The sequence below is a fragment of the Passer montanus genome, unplaced genomic scaffold, assembly GCF_014805655.1.
Source record: "Passer montanus isolate IOZ18808 unplaced genomic scaffold, ASM1480565v1 scaffold1, whole genome shotgun sequence".
NCBI lineage: Eukaryota > Metazoa > Chordata > Aves > Passeriformes > Passeridae > Passer > Passer montanus.
The window spans coordinates 2709941-2729932 of NW_024356504.1; the positions used below are offsets into that span (position 1 = coordinate 2709941).

The 19992-nt window shown below is 40.0% G+C and overlaps 2 protein-coding genes across 3 annotated transcripts in view; one reads left to right on the top strand and one right to left on the bottom strand.

Annotated features, from left to right (window-relative positions):
• The window catches only part of PLEKHM3 (pleckstrin homology domain containing M3), a 128205-nt gene that overhangs the window by 98291 nt on the left and 9922 nt on the right, over positions 1-19992 (top strand). The window contains exon 10 of one of the 2 annotated variants that reach the window (XR_005626664.1): positions 9605-12282. The exons of the other annotated variant lie outside the window; for it this stretch is intronic. The gene's annotated coding sequence lies outside the window, so the exon portion shown is untranslated. Of the gene's footprint in view, positions 1-9604; positions 12283-19992 lie in introns of those variants that run through there. 2 annotated transcript variants of the gene reach the window in all.
• CCNYL1 (cyclin Y like 1) overlaps positions 1-19992 on the bottom strand; it is a 33296-nt gene that overhangs the window by 2417 nt on the left and 10887 nt on the right. The window contains exons 3-10 of the mRNA XM_039698438.1: positions 18398-18472; positions 16138-16172; positions 14568-14668; positions 13093-13128; positions 12317-12368; positions 8738-8857; positions 6508-6674; positions 2074-2236 (exon numbers count right to left, since the gene is read on the bottom strand). Coding sequence (XP_039554372.1) covers positions 2074-2236; positions 6508-6674; positions 8738-8857; positions 12317-12368; positions 13093-13128; positions 14568-14668; positions 16138-16172; positions 18398-18472 — 749 coding nt within the window. The remainder of the gene's footprint in view (positions 1-2073; positions 2237-6507; positions 6675-8737; positions 8858-12316; positions 12369-13092; positions 13129-14567; positions 14669-16137; positions 16173-18397; positions 18473-19992) is intronic.

Sequence of the window (19992 nt, forward strand, 5' to 3'; positions counted from 1 at the left end):
CTGCTTATCTATCCACTCTAGCAACAAGCCTAATTATTTAAATCCTAATAACACAATTGTCAAAAAAATACTGTCTCCTCCCCTGCAAGGCCTGTTTCTGATTGGAGTCTTCAGGCATTATCAATGCAAATTAATAAGGATACCTGTAATAAAAAAGTCAAACTGAATTTCAGCCCTGAACATTTACTTCCATTAATAATTTACCACCTATCACCAGATGAACTTTCAGAGTCCTGTGATCAGCTACAAGCCTACACCTTCCCTTTAAGGCAGCACCCATTCAGCACAGCCCAGTGTTCTGCAAGTTCAAAAGGTGAAAAGCACTCTGAGCATGAATAAAGTGCTAAGTGTATTTTAAAATAATTATTTACATTTATTTCTGCCGACCTTCTGGAGGCATGCATTTGGCTCAAGAGTGGCATTCTTTGAGACACTGGCGGCATGAGCTCCTGGTGCAAGACCAGACAGACTCTCCATCCTGCTTTAATGCTAGCACATCAATCACACAGCAACCTGTGTTGACATATTTAGCCCCAGTTGCCCATATGGTGTAAATCAGTTTTCAGTTTCTGGAATTCACTAATTCACTGCTTTATACAGGCTCCTATCAGCTGCTTATATGCTTCTAACCAAAAAGTAGAATTAAAAATTTTAGCAAATAGTCTAAATATTTATCACATTTTAGAATTAAATCCCAAAATGTCCAATACACATGCATTAGTAAGTACACGATAGCAAATTACATAGTGGTCTGAAAATTACTCTGGTTTTAAATACCAAGCCCCCAAATACTAAGAAAGAAGAAACAAAACAGGCTCACAGTCTGTAAATCATCCACTTATGCCCTGGCACTGAGCAGTTCAGTAAACAATTTCCTGTGGACTATGAACTGCCCTACAACCACATTTACAATTAGTGACAGTGTTAGCTTAAAGTGCAAGTAACAAGGGTGAGACAAAGCAGAAGAGCTGCATTGCTTAACTTGAAATAGAGGAATTCATAGGCATATCATACCTCTCATTCCAAAGGACCAGGAGGGATCCCACTTATTCCTGAAGTTCAGGCACTTATGGGACAAAATAAAATCCCTAGCCCTTAGCAGAATTACTGGGGTGGACAATGGAACAATATAAGCCAAGAATCTGCAGCACACCCCTCTCTGAAAGGGACTGTGGTATCAGTGTGTACAGGGCCTGTGGTAGTGCTTTTGTTGAAAGGTCAACAAAACAATATGCAGAGTCATCAATTAAACCTGGACAGATGAAAGGTTGCATTGATCCAACAAGAAATTTCCCTGGGACCCCAGGTAATTTGTATATTTTCAAAATGTCTTACATATCTCCAGCAACTAGGAAGACTGACTCTGCAGAAGTTAAAGCTTTTTAAAATGAGCCTTTGCGCCAAGAAGGCTGCGGGGCCTCCCCACAAGGGCAGCCCTTGGGGGACAGTCATCTGCACTTACACTCCTCTGGGCGTGCTGGAGGGTTCCCAGCAAGGGGCTATTCCAAAAGTTTATCTTAAAGCAACGCTTCTCTGTAAAGGTGGGAAGCCACAACTTATTTCTGCAGCTGCCCCCAGACAAATTGTTTATTAAACCATGAGAGCAGTAAGAGTGCTCCCGCTAAATCTAAAAGCAGCTGTGCAGTGGGATGCAGTGGGAACCTTCAGCTGGTAGTATTTAGAAGGGTCTGAGTGTGACTGTCTCTAGGTGCTTGGAATACAGACTGTGACCAGGGAAGGACAGACAATCCATTACATATGACACTAATCCTTTCAATCTTAAGTAGCCTAGCTGAACTACGGTTCCCAAAACAACATCCATTTTATTTTGCTATCTGCCAGACTTTTGTAATCTCTTCCAAAACCCTTCCTTTCCTCAGAATTCTAGCTTAGCCTATGCATGGTTTTAGAAGTGCTAACTGTATTTATAAAAGGGTTAAATTACCCTGTAATACACTAATCTAAAAGCTTTTTAGTTTTTATAACTGCCACTTAACATGATTAGCAACAGATGCTCTTATAACTCGTACAAGAGAGAGGAGTCCCCTGCTCACCCACTCTCAGACCATTTACCTCCAGCTTCTGTGCTCTCTCTTTACTGAGAGGCTCCAGCAGAAAGCTCAGGTTATTGTCATCTGCTAGGGAGCGAAGATCAAAGTAGTATTTGGCATAAACACTGGCAGGAACATTGATATTAAACTGCAGTAGCTCCAAGAAGTGTCTTTCCATCTCGTTCCTAGGAGGCATAAGGGACAGGAGACAAAGGAAAAAAAAGATTGTTTTAGCTGCCTGAAAACACTGAAGAGACCTCAAGCTTGTTTTAAACCCAGCAACTTTGAAACAGGTCACCGAGAGCTGTGCATTATTAGTTTCGAGAGGCAGGTCATTGCCGGTGCTCCAGACGAGGTGCAGCTTTTGAGGCCGGGCACCTCCGGCTCGGCTGAAGGCAGTGCCCTGTGGCGCTCAGGGCTGCTGGGGAGGGTCACTGCGAGTTCCATTAGTGCAGCTGGACAATTCATGCGCCATTCTCACTCTCCTACTGCCCCACACTATAGTGATCAGATGAAAGGAATGATGTATGCTGTTTATTAGCTCTGAAGAACTTGCAGACATTTTCACCAGGCTGATAACAGGAAGGGGGTTTATTGAAGCAGAGGCGGACTAACAAAAGGAGTAGGCAGATCACCACGGCAACAAATGGATCTATGAAGAGCTGCTGCTATTATCTCACAGAAAAAAGCCTCTTGAAGCAACATGGATTCATCTCCAATAAATAAATAAATAAGCAGCATTAGGTGGGAGAAGGAATTTTCTCCTCAATAGCATTAGGCAGGATAACAAAGTACCATGTCAAAGGGCACTGTCCAGTTTTTACTCTTGTCTGTTTTCACTGGGCAAAATACTTGGAGGAAAGTGTGGAGAGTGCCATGGCATGAAAAAAATTGCTTCAGCTACTGTAATGTGGTCAGCTAAAGCAGAGATGTTCTACAGAGGAAAACCAGTGTTTTACAAAAAACATTGTTTTAACCTAAAAAGAAACTGGTGGTACTCAAACCCAGCAACTCAGTTCAACAACAACTCAACAACAGCCCCTACAGGTAGCAAATCTGTTCCAACAGAATTTAGCAGCTGTACAGGCCAACTGTGAACACACCAGAGGATGAGTTGCACAAAGTCAGTGCCAAGGTTGTTACTGCTTTTTTTGGGAGCTTTTAAAATGGATGCTTTACCCATCAGTGTGGGGGCAAATAAATCAAGGAATCATCTGTGTTGTCCTGTATTGGGTGGTGGGTCTCAATATGAATAGCAGCTTTGTGTCTCTTTCTAGCATAGCAGACTTGAGTATCATTGAACCTAGTGCCAAAATTAATTTCCTGTTCATTTGGTCATAAGCTATAGAAATGTAAATCAGATAATGTTTTGATGATCAGCTGATCAGAGCTTGATTTACCCTGTGAGTAAATGCTCTTCACTGCCCCTTTTGTATTCACTAGGCTAATACATTTTAATTCTGTAAAAATTCAATTCTTCATTGGATTAACAAGTCTATTAACAGTGGTTTAAAACCTGGGAAAGGATAATGCCCATGTTTTTTCTGTGCCTTATTTACAAATATATGTAGCCTGAACAGCATGTGTCCCCTTACAAACAATCATGGCAAGATTAGCAGCTGTACTGTTAATTTTTCAGCAATTATGGATTCGGTCTCATCAAAGCTAGCAAGTTCTGACAAAGGATGACTTCCAAATGTCAACTGAATTTCCTTTGATTTTTTTCCCATTAGAAATAAGTAAAACAAACAAAAAAACTATCTCCCAAAACCCAAAAGAAAAATGTCTTTCATTATAAAAACCCACCTTTGCCTTGGGCAAATAGAAAAGGGCTTGTGATAGAAAAATTAAGATAAACATTTCAGCCATGTTGAGTAGGATGAGGCAAAGGCAAATGATCACGTGTGGCTGTTGCCAGGCCTGGATCTTGTATCCCTTTAGAACCTGAGAGCCCCCAGCTCCTAAAAAAGCCCAGAGCTACTGGGGGCACTGCCAGCACAACTCCAAGCAGTGGGGGAGAGTTTGGTGGGGAGGAGGTGCTTCACAAGGGCTGCCTGGCTTGTAAGCACGCACACACGCACACACACACACACACACACACACACACAGAGATTTGCAAACTGGTGAACTATATCAGATCTAAAACCTTCTGCCAGTTCCAGAGTGGTGCAGCCCCTGTGCTTGGCTTGCAGTGGGTCCACAAGAGCATCTGTCAGGTTAGTGAGATCATTCTAGATACAGAGAGCCAAGAGGAGAGTTCAGAGGAGCCCACAAACAAAACCTGCCACCAGCTCCTGTAGATGGGCTGTTGCTGCACAGGGATGGCCCACCCAGGGAGTGACACCTGGTACAGTCCTGCCACGCTGTCTTTAGCTGCAGAGCTGCTGGGATTTCGGGTGGATTTTTTGGCAGCATCACCAGCCATCTCCAACATCAGAATGCAACTGTGACTGAAACCCTTTGCCAATTATTTTCTCTCACTAACTCTTGTGTTTGGAATACTCATTATCAAATGACTGGTTTAAAAATACAGCAACTACTAAAACCCACAGTAACTATGTACCAACCATGAATTGAAAGTAGGCTTGTAAACTTAAAACAACTTTGCCAAGTATTTGAAGCAGTTTTCCAAGGTCTCTATAATGATGATGTTATCCAGCCAAGGAGTGGTGCAGTCTGCCCAGCTGCAGAGCCTGGGATGAACACCCTGTGCCACTGTCAGGAAGGGGGTAGTACAGTGTCTGCCTGTACCTAAATTCAAAGGTCTAAATAATCTCAAATGGGATGGGATTACAAAAATCCCATCCTCAAATTGGAGGGGGGAAAAAAGCCTAAATTCCATCTATTTTCCTTACCACCACCACTGCTTTGAAAATGCAAGTACTGACAATTTCAAGAGACCCAGCACTGGCAATAGAGAATAAATATCCTGCTTGTTAAAGATATTTTCTGTGCTATCAATTTGATTTGTCCCAAATAGGGCTAGAAGAAGAGACATCAAAAAGAGCAAGATGTACACTCCAGCACTTCTGGCTTTGCTGACCCCACTTCAGCCATCTCAGAGTTATTTGCAGCAATGCTTAAAGTATGTTCCTCAGATAGATGAGCACTCGGGGCCAGGCTAAGTGGAGATGTACATTGTATAAAATCACTAATTGTGCTTTCCTGAAAGCAGGGCTGGCAGTGTCCTGCATTTTGAGACAAAGAACTCCCAGGCAAGGGGTATCTATAAAACAAGTAACAGTGGTTGCTGTTTGAGATGTGAAATAATTTGAATAATAAAAATTATTTTGGTGCAGAAAACTCCCTCATTTTTAGAAATACAGCCCCCTACCTAAAAGGAAGAAAACTAGATATTCCTCCTCCTAAAGAGTCCCAAATGAATAATTACTTACTGCATTTGAACCATTAGTTTGGGCTGAATCCAGGGAAGAGAGCTTGGGGCAAGAACACTGCCCCATGACACAGGCAGCCTCCCAGTGCTTGTGCAGAGCTCTGCCAGCTCAGTCTGCTCCTGTGCTAGAACTGGCTGCCACTGCACAGCCCTGGACACATGCTCAGGGCACAGCACTGTGATTTAACTCACACAAAGCATCTCATGAAAGCAAGGCCAGAAAGCCTGGTGTTTTAAGCTGGATTTGTATAATTTCTACCTGTGATAATAAGAGAAATAGGAGAACAAGCTAGCCAACAGAGTTAAAACAAAAATACTGATGTTTCAAAGCTCTGAGATAGAACTTTGTGAGAAGGAATTTAACAGGAAACCTAATGGGCCAACTACAGTTCACATAAACACTCCTCCAGCCCAAAGTATGAGCCTGGAACCACGAGGATGAATATCTTCCCATACTGCAGAATCTGCCTTAAAGCTGAGTGCAGCAAGAAAAGACAGCAGATTAAAATTTTCTGAAAATCTGAAACGGACATACAAGACAAAAATACATCCAAGGAACAGCCTTACAAAAACAAGCAGTAATAAGACTGAGGACTTTGTTTTCAGCACTGTAAGCACATCTAAGAACCTACCCAGAGGGGATAAGCTGTGGCTGTGAGTAACACAGGTATCCACAGCTACCCATACAAACACCTGCTGGCCAGCAGCAGCACTAGAGGTCAGACTTGAGGTGTTTAGGTCTTAACTGGACACACAAGCACACATGAAAATCCCAAGTTATGGTTTACCTTGCAATTCTTCCAATTCTAAAACAGAAAAGGCAGGGACAAATTTAGTTCACTTTTTTTTTTCCTTCTAAAAAACCTTTTGATAAGACTATAAATTAAATATACGCTATATATATATATATATATATATATATAATAGCAACAGAGAGATTTTTCTCAGCATGATCACGTGCTATTTAAAAAAGTACAAATAAACAACAAGAAAAAAAAATCACATACAAAAAAAACCCCCAAAAACCCCACCACTGTAGACTACCCAAACCTTGCAACTTACATGTCCTCAACAGTAATGTCCTTCAGTATTTGGCAATAATCCACATTCCACACAGCTTGATCATCCCAGACTTTAGAAGCCAGCAGAATAGCTCCTAGGACTATCCTCTTCCAGTTACTAGGGCATATGTCAATCTCTGCATAGGTTAAAAGCCTTTCCAAATAAACCTATACAAAGAAGAAGGGAAAATAACCAAACAACAAAACCCCACAATTATATGTGTGTAATGATGACCTGGAGCAGAGCTGAGCAGCAAACATGCCAGTCCAATAGGATTATTTATTACTGTTAAGTGTGCCAACATAAGTATCAGTGATTACTATTTACACTTAAGAATCCAAATTTTCAGGAGCTACAGGTTCCATTTTTTATTTTCTCCCAAGAGCTGGACCACCAGGGTACACAACAGGCAGTGAGGTGGGAGTTCTGAGCAGTGAGCACTGCTCCTTCAGGGAGACACTGCTGCAGCTCTGTCACCCAGTCACAGTCACTGGCAGGTTCTCAGTGGGGCCTTCCTGGACAGCAGATCCCATCACATTAGCCTTTCATCCTGGTTAAGGTGCAGCACTTGTAGCTTAACAGGAAATGCTAAAACCTGCATTTGATCTCTAGTGATGGGACAAAGATGTGTTAATGGCTGTCCTTCCACAGTGAAAGGCCTTTAGTGCTATTTCTGTTCACTCTGTATAGAACAGACTTCAATCCCTTCATTTCCATCACCCACTGCTTAGGCAGTGAGACATGCCCAAGTCCAAAGATGTGCCTTGGTCTTTTCCTCCCATGAGATCTCAAACCAACTCCAGGATGCTGAATCTCTCTCTTCCTTGAAAGTTCTCTACTATTCACTCCTGTAATGATCCAGGTAGTAAGAAATATGCACTTTCAAATTTGAATTGAAATTGTTTTTAATTTTATATTCCTTCATCTTAATCCAAATTTTTAATGTAGTTTCAGATAAATTAGTTGGTAAGGGAAGCTTGACCTATGAAGGTCTAAGGGAAGGATTAATCTTTGTCACTGAGTTCTCTCCATGCTTTCTTCCCTTCCTTGGCTTGCAGCCTTCAAATAGCCCAAAGGTGTTCCTATAATAACAGGGCCATCTAGCGGTAAAATTCACTTTAAAAACTAACTCCATTTTTTGTAAACACTTCACATAGTTTGCCCAGGGTTACCTGTCATCTCGTTCTGTCAAAATTGCTTGCCTGTCTTTGAAAGAGCAAAAACCTCCAACTACTTTCAAATTTTCAATAGCTTGTAAATATTCAGCTTTTTTAATTACTCATTTCCTTATTAAAGAGAGTCCTTCAAGCTAAGAATGCTTAATTGCTATACTGTCTTTTGGTGACAGTTCTGTTCTCCTTTCACACTGTTTTTCAGAAAGAAGCCACAATGAAGACTGAAGTTTAGTGTGCAACAAAGTGCAGTTTGAGAGACACTCTGAAGTAGCAATTATACATGCTGTGGTATTTAAATTTTCTTTCATACACATATATGCACACATAGAGAGAAATATATATATATAAATAAAAAATCATTGCATTGAAACATTTTTAAGTCCATCATGCTTTCTGAAATCAAACAGTGAACTGTAATGAGATTATTATCTTAGTATTGTTCTTAAATTCTAAGTATTGTTCTAAATTCTGGGGAAAAAAGTTACAGCCTCTTTGGCTTAATTAAAGAAAAAAGTTTGGTAGAATGATGGCAATGATTGAAGGAGATAATAATGAGAAAGATCCTCTCCTAGAGTTCCTATAGGACTGACTCTTGGCCCCTTGAGACATTTGTGGTTAATATGAACTCAAGACTAACACCTTCCCCTGCACACAGCTGAAATAAAAAATGTCTTTGTGTATGATCTAAGCACATCCCACTGTTTACAGCATCCCACTCAAGCTTCTCCAGTGAGTTATGTATTATGAAAACAAACAGGGTTTTATTGGGCAAGTAATTAAGCATTACATATTTATATACAGAAGAGGGAATTACCCTTTTATTTAATTACTTCTGTGACTATCTATAGTGACAGTCACATATTTATACACAGAAAAGGGAACTGCTCTTTTATTTAATCACTTCTGTGACTACTTAGAAATCTATAATGAACTCACTTGTACCGTGCCTTCATTAACAGGGTTTCATGAGCTACTCTTAACTATTTCAATGCCAGTTCAGCCCAGATCTCTTAACGAGGAGAGGGGAAGGTGCTCCAAAGGCGGAGCTGCCTTACCAGTGTGACGATTGCACATTCTGCTGTCAGCTGCGCTGCGCTGAAGAGCGTCCGCACAAACCGGTAGATGTGCTTGTGGTCAGGGTCGTGCTTGTAGTAGTCATCTGGGACTTCCTCCCGCTGAAACAAAGTCCTTGGCATTACTGAAAAGCTGTCTACAACACTGACTCTAAAGCACAGGTTGTTTCTTCTCACTGAGGTGTATACACCCATTTCCTGTCACAGAGGCAGGACAGAATTACACCCTGAGAGAAGCAGCCTTGCAGTATTGCAAACATTCCGAACAAAACACCGTAGCTTTAGCTGTGTCTCTCTTCTGAACACTTGTTTGATCTGTAGGGTTGCAAACATTCCGAGCAAAACACTGTAGCTTTAGCTGGTGTCTCTCTTCTGAACACTTGTTTGATCTGTAGGGCCAACAGGAAAGAGCATGAACCACTATCATCACTGCTAGGTGCTAACTATTGTCCATGGAACATTCCTCAGACTGAAAGAGATGTAAAAAAAAAACAACCAAAAACTTCTTCCTGCAAGAAAATCACAGGTATATACACACCAGGGAAACAATGGCTCTTCAAAAGCCAAAATTAACAGACTTCATGAGATTTCTCTTCCAGCTGAGGAAGTGCTGAAGAACACATGGCAATAATTCTGTCACAGGTAGAACTAGAAGATAATTTACACTGTCTTCACAGGACTCATTCTTGAGAGACTCCAGAAAGACAACAAAGCTAATGAACTACTAGATTTAACTCTGACACAGTGCTAAACTGTTTCCAAACACAGGGGAGCAGAAAAGCTCAGAAATAAACAGTCTGTAAAAAAGCAATCCTGAAGTAAGTGTTTGATATACATTTTGATATTTAGCACTTTTTCTGGAGGGAGGAAACTTCAAGAGCTCCAACTCTGCACACTGCTTCTGCAAGACTGATACTGAACAGATTTCTGTCCACAGTCCAAGTTAGACCTACAGTATGGTCAGGACAGCAGCTGAGAACAGCATCCCTGCTTGATACTAAGCTAGTAGCTGTAAGGTAAGCAAAGCAGCATTTTCCTGTGGTTTTGTAGTTTAAAATAGCCAGGGAGCATTGTCAAGTAAAATGCAGAGGTAAGTTAACTTAGTACTGCCCACGCAGCCTTCTAATACACCACTAACCTAGAGAGGTTATCTCTGCAAGGGGGACATGCAGCACCAGGAACAGCATGAGCAGGAACACTGCTCATTCCTGTGCTACACATGGTATGAAAGCATATCTGGAAGTACATTTTTGCTGACTGGATGTGCTGAGGTAACCCCAAATGGTTGTATTCCTCATCTAACTGTGCCCAAAACCTGTCACTGTCTCTAGGGCCCTGCTGTGGGAAGCTGGGGATGGGTGGGTGCTATCCCAGGTGCTTTTACACTTGGCTCTGAATGCAGCTGGGCCCTGCTGCTGTGTGGTCTTGGCTTTCCTGGCTTCTTGGTCTTGCCTTGAGCACAGGACTTGCCCATTTTGGGTTCTCTTTTTGGTGGTTTTTTTTTCTGGTCTCAGAGAGACTGCTGTTAATGGCTTTCTCATCTTGGGAAGGGTAGTTCTGGCATTTTGGGTCCCTCCTTGGTCCCCCAGGATGTGAGATTCAGCAGTTTGGTATTTAACAGTTATTTACTGTTAGTTTTTGCCTGTTGCTGTTTTGTTTGTTAGTAAACTGCTTTTTTTCACTTACATCTACTTGTGTTCATTCCTTATTGGTGGAAAGGGATCGGTTAAACCTATAGAAGGAGCCAACTTATTCCAGAGTGTTCTCCTTTTAAATTGTCTTAAACCAGGACACTGGATGTGAGAAAGGAAGCACCAAGACTGGTATTTGTGACTAAATCCATGACACAAGTACCTGGGTCCCATTAGGGCCAACAGAGCCGCGTTTGGACTCCTTGTGACTGCACCTTTAGAAGACAAGGTGTTCAGAGATTTCTTCCTGCTAATTAACCTTTCTGAAGGAACAGTAGGTACCCAGGCAAAACACCATTGCTATAGAAACTAACAAGCCATGTGTGCCTTTCCCTCAGAAGTGTGACAGTCAGCCCTATATCAACTCTATTTCTGTCTGTATGCTGCAGTAAGATGGAAGAGACCTTTAAGTGCTCCCCAGAGGACACAATGATTTTTTCTCATTAAACAGGAGGGAGGCTATATGAAAGGATCTAAGGATGTCAGGTTGTTAAATAAAGAAATTGTCTGATGGAGTTCTTCTTACATAAATAATTTTGAATGGGAAACAACAGAATCAGGCATTTAAAATTGTGGAAGAGGTTTTACAGTGACTTCTGTGAGGCAGAGAGAAGTCTGATAAGAGGATCCATGTTTACCCCTGGAAGAATTTTCTATCAAGGTTGTTGACACAGAAACCAAGAAAGAGAGAAGGATAAGTAAGAGAAACCTGCAACTCTCTATTCCAATAAGCACTTTGTTTGTCTCTTCTGACCAATGAGTAAAGTGTAAACTTAGGAGTTTTTAAGAATGTTTAAAAAGCATGCATGCTAGAATAAAAAATGATTTGAAGCCTTTGGAAAATGGAGTGTTGCTTTGTATTGTGACTGTCTCAGCCACAACATAAAACAGTTTTGGTCTGCCCTTTTTGCTCTGAAGTGCTAAAATCCATACAAGAAATCTTGAATATAGCTCTTGTCCTGAAGTTATTTAATTGAATAAAGAGTTGTATTTATTTATATTGCACTGTACAATTCCTAGCACAGTTGGTTATATTTAGGGATGAAACTTCAACAAACTTAAAACATTAACTTGTTTTATTAAAATCTGTTTATTAACAACTGAGATCCACGGAACAGGTTACACTGCATTCACTCAGGTAGGTCCCAGAGCAAATTCAATTTTTAAAGCTGCTGGATCTTAGCTAAATCAATTTCACATGAAAAACAAAGTAAATGGTTCTGTAGGACAGGCATTAAGCTAGAAGTGCTCAAACTGGATGTGAAAAGCACACGCTCCACTCTTGAGCTTCCCTGTACTATGAGTTTTGCATCTTTAAGGGAGTCTAAAAAGGTGTACCAGGCCCAGTCACATTAAAATCACATCCTGAATGCTCCTTGCTGTTACTGCAAGCAGTCTTATGCATATTTGCCTTAAAATGTTGCCTTTCCAGTTTTTTAAAGGCCAAACTCACAGCTGCTTACTCTGTGTGATGCTTGATGTATTGTATTCTCCTGTCTGCAGTCATTTCAAAGGTTAGACACATAGCTACTAACCATGTCTTCCTAAAGAAACAGAAAACACTTCTAACAAAGCAGTTATGCAAGAGGGGGAGAAAAGAGACAGACAAGAAACTTCAGACATGGAATACAAAAGAATTGGGCAGATGATTCTGTTTATAGTCAAAGCATAAAAATCCAACATAGTTTGTAACATTTAGACTGGGCTCTATTCATGATCTAGCTTATCTCAAAAGTCACTGTTTGTATTATAGATAAAGACACAATTTAAGATCAATTTGATTGTGGCCTGGTGCTAATACATTTTTATGACTTATATAATATAAATCAGTATGTTACTGATATACACTCAGAGGACAAAAATTACTTACTGTGAGAGGGTGAGATTTTTCATCAAAAATATCCAATGATCTGTCAGAATCTCTACAAAACAAAAGTCCCTGGTTTAGCAATAAGACTTAATTGGTATTACTACACTCTACTAAAAATCATTGTTCATTAAAAAGGATCAAGGATTTTATAGTTCAGTTTTTCCTAGAATATGGTATGGAGCTACCCTGTATTTTTGCAAAGCATTTAATGATGAGTCCTTACTATTAAATATTTAAGATGCTAAACAATGAATGTTCTTGTATTATGCCTACTAAAGTTCTCCCCAAAATGTGAAACTAGGTGAAACTCATCAACAGCATTACCTCAAAAGGTCAGCTGTAATTCAGGAGCATATGCTGGAACTAGCTGTAATGGCAAGAGTGACTTGTACATGGACAGAGTGTTCCTTCTCCCATCAAAACCAATCCATACCTCTGTACTCAGGAAAAGCTGAACAAAGTCCAAAGGCTGGTTTGTGGTGAGTTAAGTGTGTTTTCCTCCCTCCCTGTTTTGGAGTTGTATGTGCCCTTGGATGGGTGCATTACTGACCCCTCCACAGCTGCTCAAGAGGAGGTACAAAGAAAAAACACATGCAGCACACAGTGCCAGAATTTTCAGCTCCTTTAAGTTTCACCAGCTGTCACTGAAGTGACCAAGACCATATCTGACTCTATGGTCTTGCGAGTTTTTTTCCTAGTTTTAGTGATTCTATGATTTTATATCCCTGGTTCCAAAAGAAAGTCATTATATTTCAGCAAAGGAAGGTTTCACTCACCTGTTCTTTATATGGTAGAATATTGCTAATGTTACACTGAAAAAAAAAAACAACAAGAAAATAAAAAAAGATTTAACAAAGCATTTTCCATGCACACTATTCCACTGCAAAAGCTGTCATTCAGTGGAATGTTACAAATCCATTTTGCAGTGACCTCCTCTCCCATCCCCAAGCACTACACATCTCATTTCTGATGTTTAACTGTCTGGACAGAATCTGGCCAAATCAAATCTGCCTGCCAAACTGCTTTTACATTCATTGCACAGATATTTGTGCAACAAAGTAAGTGTTAAGTGACATTCTCAACATATACCTTCATTTCCTGATTAGCTGATATTTAGTGAAAATGTAGACTATTCCCAACTAAAATGTAACTTCTCCTTGCTGTTACATATCCCATGGCAGAGATTCTGCAGATGTTTTAACCCTGTCTAGTTGCCTAATTTAGGAACTGTCTAAAAAAGAGAATAATAAAGATGGCATTATACCAGTATAATCCAAGGAGTGGACAAGAACAGATTTTAGTCTCTGCTAAGTGAGGCAACAGGTTTCATATATTAACACTCATCTACTGTGGCAAATATCAAATTCTTTATTCGTGGTGGTACAGGAACACTGCCATCACAGGAACCTGTCATGAAAAACTTTGATCTGCTGTCAGCTGTACAAAATGTGTACTGTCACTTCAAAAGGGCACAAGCATTAATTTTTAGGCTATTGTTTAGTTTTTCTCTACAAAAGGAGAAGTGACATGCTGCATACGTTTGTCTGAAACCAAATTTTAAAGTAGCAAATCAATGCAGACATTTCCAAACTCTACTACACTATTAAATCAGTAAAGCCTTCTGGGCCTCAATCTACTTGATAAAGCTCTCTTCTCAATTCTCAGCTGGTATCATGTAAGTGCAAATAATTGACTTTCTGGTACCCAGAAAAATAGCTCCAGCAGCCATTTACATTGGAGAACATAAGTATCACCTACCTACAATAACAAATTCATGAAGAAATGGCAGAAAGGCCAGAGCTAAACCCTAAGTCAGCAACATGCTGGCTTTCCACAACTAGAGGGCAGACTAATATCACTGGAAAGTACCAAACACAGCCCTACAACTTTTCCTGCAAGTCCACACAAAATCCAGTTCAAATTTTCCGAGAATTTCTTGATTTGGCTTTCAGTGTGACCTAAACTCCCCTCTCAAGCCCACAGTGCTGACACACCTCTGCACTGCCTCAAGTGCATGATGAGAACGACTTTGCAAGAGGAGAATCCCTGAGCTGTGTGACTGGAACAAGAGCTCCCTCCAGCAATTAGCCAGAGCTCTACAACCCTTCCATGACCAACCTGCAGAAGCAGTGCTGTGCTTCTCCCATTCAAGGGTGCAGTTTGCTTTGGGACAGACAAGACCCCCAGAAAATCCCAAATAACCCTTAAGATGCCACCCTGACAAGACCTTGTTGGTGACAAGGGTCCTTACCACTTTATTGTGCTTCTAAGGTTAGGCTGACTGACGGTGCTGTCATCTATAAATATTGTTGAGCATGAGCTGTATTTTTTCGTAAGCTGCCCAGGAGAAACCTTGGTGGGGAAAAGAAAAGAATAAAAGAACTGAAATACATTCAAGAACAGGGATTCTGTAAGCTTTTGTTTAGCACACTGAATGCTGGCTTTACACCTCCAGTGGTTGCTGCTGCAATGTAAGCTACCTTGCAGCCATTTAGTTCCTTTGTGTAAGATAAATTTATAAACCATCCCTTGTAATACACAACATGATTTTAGATAACTTACAGCAGAAATAGCTGAGCCAAAGCATCAAGTCCTGATTTTCTCAGTTCTCTCCCATTCTGCTCTCTGTGATGTACTCTATTAGATTTCCCTGTGACTCCATAATCACCTTCTCTCTTCTTTTAAACCCTACACCTTTACAGTTTCTGGTTATCCAGTTTAACACTTGGGGTTTTGTCATGTTACAGTTTCAAAAAAAAAGAAACCTTTTCCTGACATGGCTCCCTTCACACATGTTCTGTTTAGCATCTGGAATCTGGAAACAGAGTACTGCTATTACCCTTACTTTTACAATTATTATTTAGAGCTAGCAATATGCTCCATCATCCATCCTAACCCTGTCCATTCTGTACTGTAAGAAATCTTCCAATGTAACCCTTCCCAGGCTTCCCTGAGCACATTCACATTGCACGGATATCATAATTGAGGGAGGAATTTCAATCAAACAATTCAAGATTCATTAGTTTGCACCAGAATTTTTAAAATGCCTTGTCTAAAACTTTGAAATCTTCAGTATGAAAATGCTGACACCCTTCAAAACTCAACAGCTGCCTGGGAGTATCTCCCATTCCAGCTGAAGTTTGCCAGCGAAAACACTTCAATCTCACTTCACCTTGGTACTGGCAGACCAAAGCTGGAATTGCAACAATTTTTTTAAGCTTTGTTATTAACTTCCATTCTTACCTTTACTAGTCAATGATGTTTTTATCCACCTATTAATGACATTGCATATTTTTTGGTTTTTTTGGCAAGTGAAGTGTCCAAACCAACTAATATTTGTGGAAGAAGCTCAGAGCATATTTTCAGATTTTAAAACTAATGGAGTATCACTTGTTTATCATACTGATGATATTTGTTCATTATTCTCTTTTCACACTGGATACACTTTTTAAAATAAGTCCTGTAGCAATACTCAATCAGCAAGTCATTCAAGACCTGCCATCTTGGCTGAGAAATTAATGCAGTTTTATTTTTTGTTTAAAAAAATACAGACAGGTTGGCTTATGTTTTCTTTCTTACTGTTCTGAAATGCTTAAAACTGACAACAAAAAAAATTGTTATGATTTTGACATCAGCCATTCTATGCTTTGTGATATTGGGCCTGCTTATTGCTTAGAGACAGGCAAAGTTAATTCAGTTTTACCCTTCCAAGGAAGATTTGGAAGATGTGTAAGACTGTATACCTACAACTACTACAGTTGTTTCCTTGAGTTTTTGTCCCAATATCCTAATATTATTTACACAGAATCCAGTTTACTTACATGATTTATATGGTTACTCTTCCTCTTCTCTCGCACTAGAAAAAAGCAAAAATAATGTGAACTGAAAGGTTTCCCAATTTACATTCAATAAAGTAATTCTATTAACCTAGTTTTCTAAAGTATGTGAGTATTAAAAGTTTCAAATTTTATTTTAGGTGTCTGGAAAAGTAGTTTGAGGAAAAAATACCATGTTTTATCAAGCTAGTAAGCTACACACTCCTGTCTACCCACATGTACATTTAGGAACAACTACTTCCCATCACACTACAGGGAAAATCATCTCAACTTTGAAAAGGTGTTGTGTATCATGAAAAACAGGATGATTTCAGATAGTTCAAACAGACAATGTCCAACATCCAACAGCAGACAGAAGCAAAAGCAGCAAAAGCACCCTGAGCCTGCCAAAGGCACACAAGGAGAAAGTGAGGTGCCCAGCACTATTTAGGTGTTCTCTCTCCTCCTATTAGCAGGAGGCAAAAGGGTATTTCACTATACAAAAGATGCTGGCACAAGCTGTGCACCATTTATCATATAACTGCAACCATGTCATTTGATCATTTTAAACTGTGTTAGTCTTTGAAAAGAGACTGCAAGGTTAAACTTCCAGCTGTGACAGCAGCAATACAACAGGGTGTGAGGGAGAGCTGCACACATGCACAGAGTATTCAAATGGGACCAGCATGGACAGGCACCTCTGCAAAGTTCTAACCTCAGACCATTACCACTCCTTAGCAGCACACATTCCCTTACATTTTTAGAAAAATTGACAATTGGAAAAGAGTGTCCACATTTTTTTAGTCTTTTTTCATAAATCAAAACTCATAATCCTTAATACATCTCATTGAGAGAGAACTTATAGATTACTAATTCTGCTAATTCTATGGAAGGTCAACTAAAGAAGAACAAGGGAAATTAGAAAATAAATTATTCTGCCCAACTTCTCCATAAAAATTGATTAATTTAATACAAACTCCAGAGAATAGTTTAATAGTTACGACATCACCTAGAGGGCCCTTTTTCTACATGAACACAAGTCGACACAATTCAATATATTTCATTTGAAGAAATCCAAACAACATTTAGAAGCAATGCTACCCCCTCCAAGGCCGTTCATAGTTTGAGCATTTCTGCAGCCAGGCTGGAAGACTGCAGTGCCAGTTCATGAACCCCGACAGTGTGTGAGCTGCTCCTCCAGCACTGCTCATCTCAGAGCTGTCTGAAGTGAGCAGGCCAGGCCCTCTGGCTGTTCCAAGACTGACCTCAGAGGCCCCAAAACGAGAGGTCTTTTCATTTCCTTGGTATCACTCTTGTGGAGAAGCGGGCTAGTGCTTGTTCCCGCTGCTCACAGATTATCTGAGCACTGCAAAGTTGATACAAGTGACAGTTCTACCATTTGCCACAAGACTGAACAGCAGGGCAGCAACTGACAGACCTGTCAAAATAATTCTTTTCTGTGGCAAAGCTGTGCCAAGTTAAAAGACACACTGCAGCTTTCCATCAACACATGCAGCCACAAGTGCATCACTTTCTTAGCAAAACAGTGCTTCAAACAAGAACCAACTATAAAAGAAACAGAAGCATTTAAAAAAGATTATCTTAAACTTTCTTTTAGTTGCAACTTCAAATGTCCTATGGTCAGAATTTGACAACAGAATTTTATATGTGCAATATAGAAATGCCTCCACTTTTCAACAGCCTTTTGGAATGCACAAGCTATAGCAATTGTTTCAAATTTGAATTATGAGGTAAATACAGGATCTGCAAAGAAATTGAGAATCCAAACACATCTATACAATTAAAACCAGGATTGGAGAATATTTATCCTCTGAAACTATTCAAACAGTTTAAAACAACATATTCAAAAGCAACTGATATAGACTAATGGCTTAGGCTTATTATTTATTACAGAAAACTTAGGTTTTTTCAACTACAATTTTTTTACTTTAAAACAATTTTTCAAACAGTCCTTGGTCATTAAAAAACCTACCATTGCTTGCAACTTGAATTACACTAATGAAGAGAGCCTTGCTCCTTCAGACTACTAGATCTGCACTCTGAAATCTGATACTTAAGCTTTTAAAGATCAAGTGATTTTAAGTGTCAAGTAAAATGGTCTACAAACACGTTTCTGTGTAAATACATAAATTACTAACCCCTATGCTTTGAAAGAACTGAAGCACTGTTCTTAAGCTGTTACTTTTGGTTACTCTTCCAATTTTTTCCTGTTTTTTTGTTAAACTGGAAAAAAACCTTAGCTTACCATCTGTTTGTGACTTGCTCAGGAAAATTGTGCTTGCTCTGGGATGATCAGATGGATTAGATTCCAAGGCTAAATCTGAAATAGGAAGGACAAAAAAAAAGGAGATACCTTTAATAAAAGATAATAACTGCAACAATTCCCACCCATCCCCAAAGTGCTCAAGCGCAGTGATGGAAACAAGATCAAACCCACATAGAATGGGTTGTTTCTCTGAAACAGAACCGTACTTTTGCCAAGATGAATAAAAATTTTACATTTTTCCCTCTGAGAAAAAAAAACCAAAAACTGGATAGATAAGCCCATTTATCTTCAAAAGTCAATCTGTGCCCCTGCATGTTAGGGTAGCTGGTTGTAGGGCAGGTGCTCAGTAGTGAGTAGAAAGCTACAACTTTACTAAGGGAATAATTAAAAAAAACATATCAAACTAACTAACAAGAAATTATCACTGCTGATCTTTCCCTCTATGCTTTATATACCAAATACAGCAGGAAACAATCTCTGTGGTCTTACAAAAGAACCTAATAAGTAACATTTACAGTGCTGATAAATATTAAAACATGGAGCTTACACTATTCAGTTCTTTTGGAATTTCAAATAAAACCATGTAAAGCTAAAGTAGAGTTATTGAAGAACCAAATGACTGCTTCAATCCTTTCCCACAACAGAGCAGTGATGGCTTTAGAAGAGGATATATTACTCCCTTAGATTAAGATGGAAGTGATCACAAAAGTTTGTTGATGGAATTGTGACCATCATGATGAAATGCTGAGCTGCCTTAGCTCTGACAGAAGAAACAGCTGCCCCGAGGAAGTCATGCTACAGACACAGTGACTTATGTGAGCACACGAACAGAATACTCTAGCCCTCTAAGTCCTGGGCAGAGCAATTCTGCATCCATTCACAGTTGTCACTGTTATGCCATGCCAGCCACACAAACACACACACTCGCACACTCGCCCTTGCACTCTGAAGTGTTCAAAGTGGGACACCAACACAGCTGACACACCCCTAAAAAGAAAAGCCATCTAAGAATTGCCATCACCTTTTAATTAAAAAAACCCATAATATTTTATGCACCCAACCAACAGAACTCTGCCAAACCACAAACTGCCTGGGTGCTGCAGTTTAACTGTGTGAATGTTTGTGCTACTGCACCTCCCACAAAACAGCCCCAGCCCCTTGCTCCAGCAAGGGAATGTCACAGCCAAAGTGCACGAGAGCCCAGAACTCCTCATTCCAGATTCCCACTGGAGCACAACACTGCTGTCCAGAGCTCCAGGTTTGCCAAGTACTGGGCTTTACAACACTGCTGATCTTAGCCCAGCCCTGCTGCTCTGGCACTAGTCCAGGATGTGGACCACTGTAATTTTGAATCTCTACTGTTTAAGTAGCCAACATTTGTTTAGGAACACCAAGATTGTTCAAAAGGGAATTCCCCCCTCCTCTCAAAAAGACCAGAGTCAGCCATGAAAGCAGGCCATCTTGTGAAGTTTTAAAAAGTTAATTTACAAAACCAGTATTTCCACTGTCACCTTACTGCACTGATTCACAGCACACAGTGAACAGATATCTGAATTTATTCATGCAGTAAAATA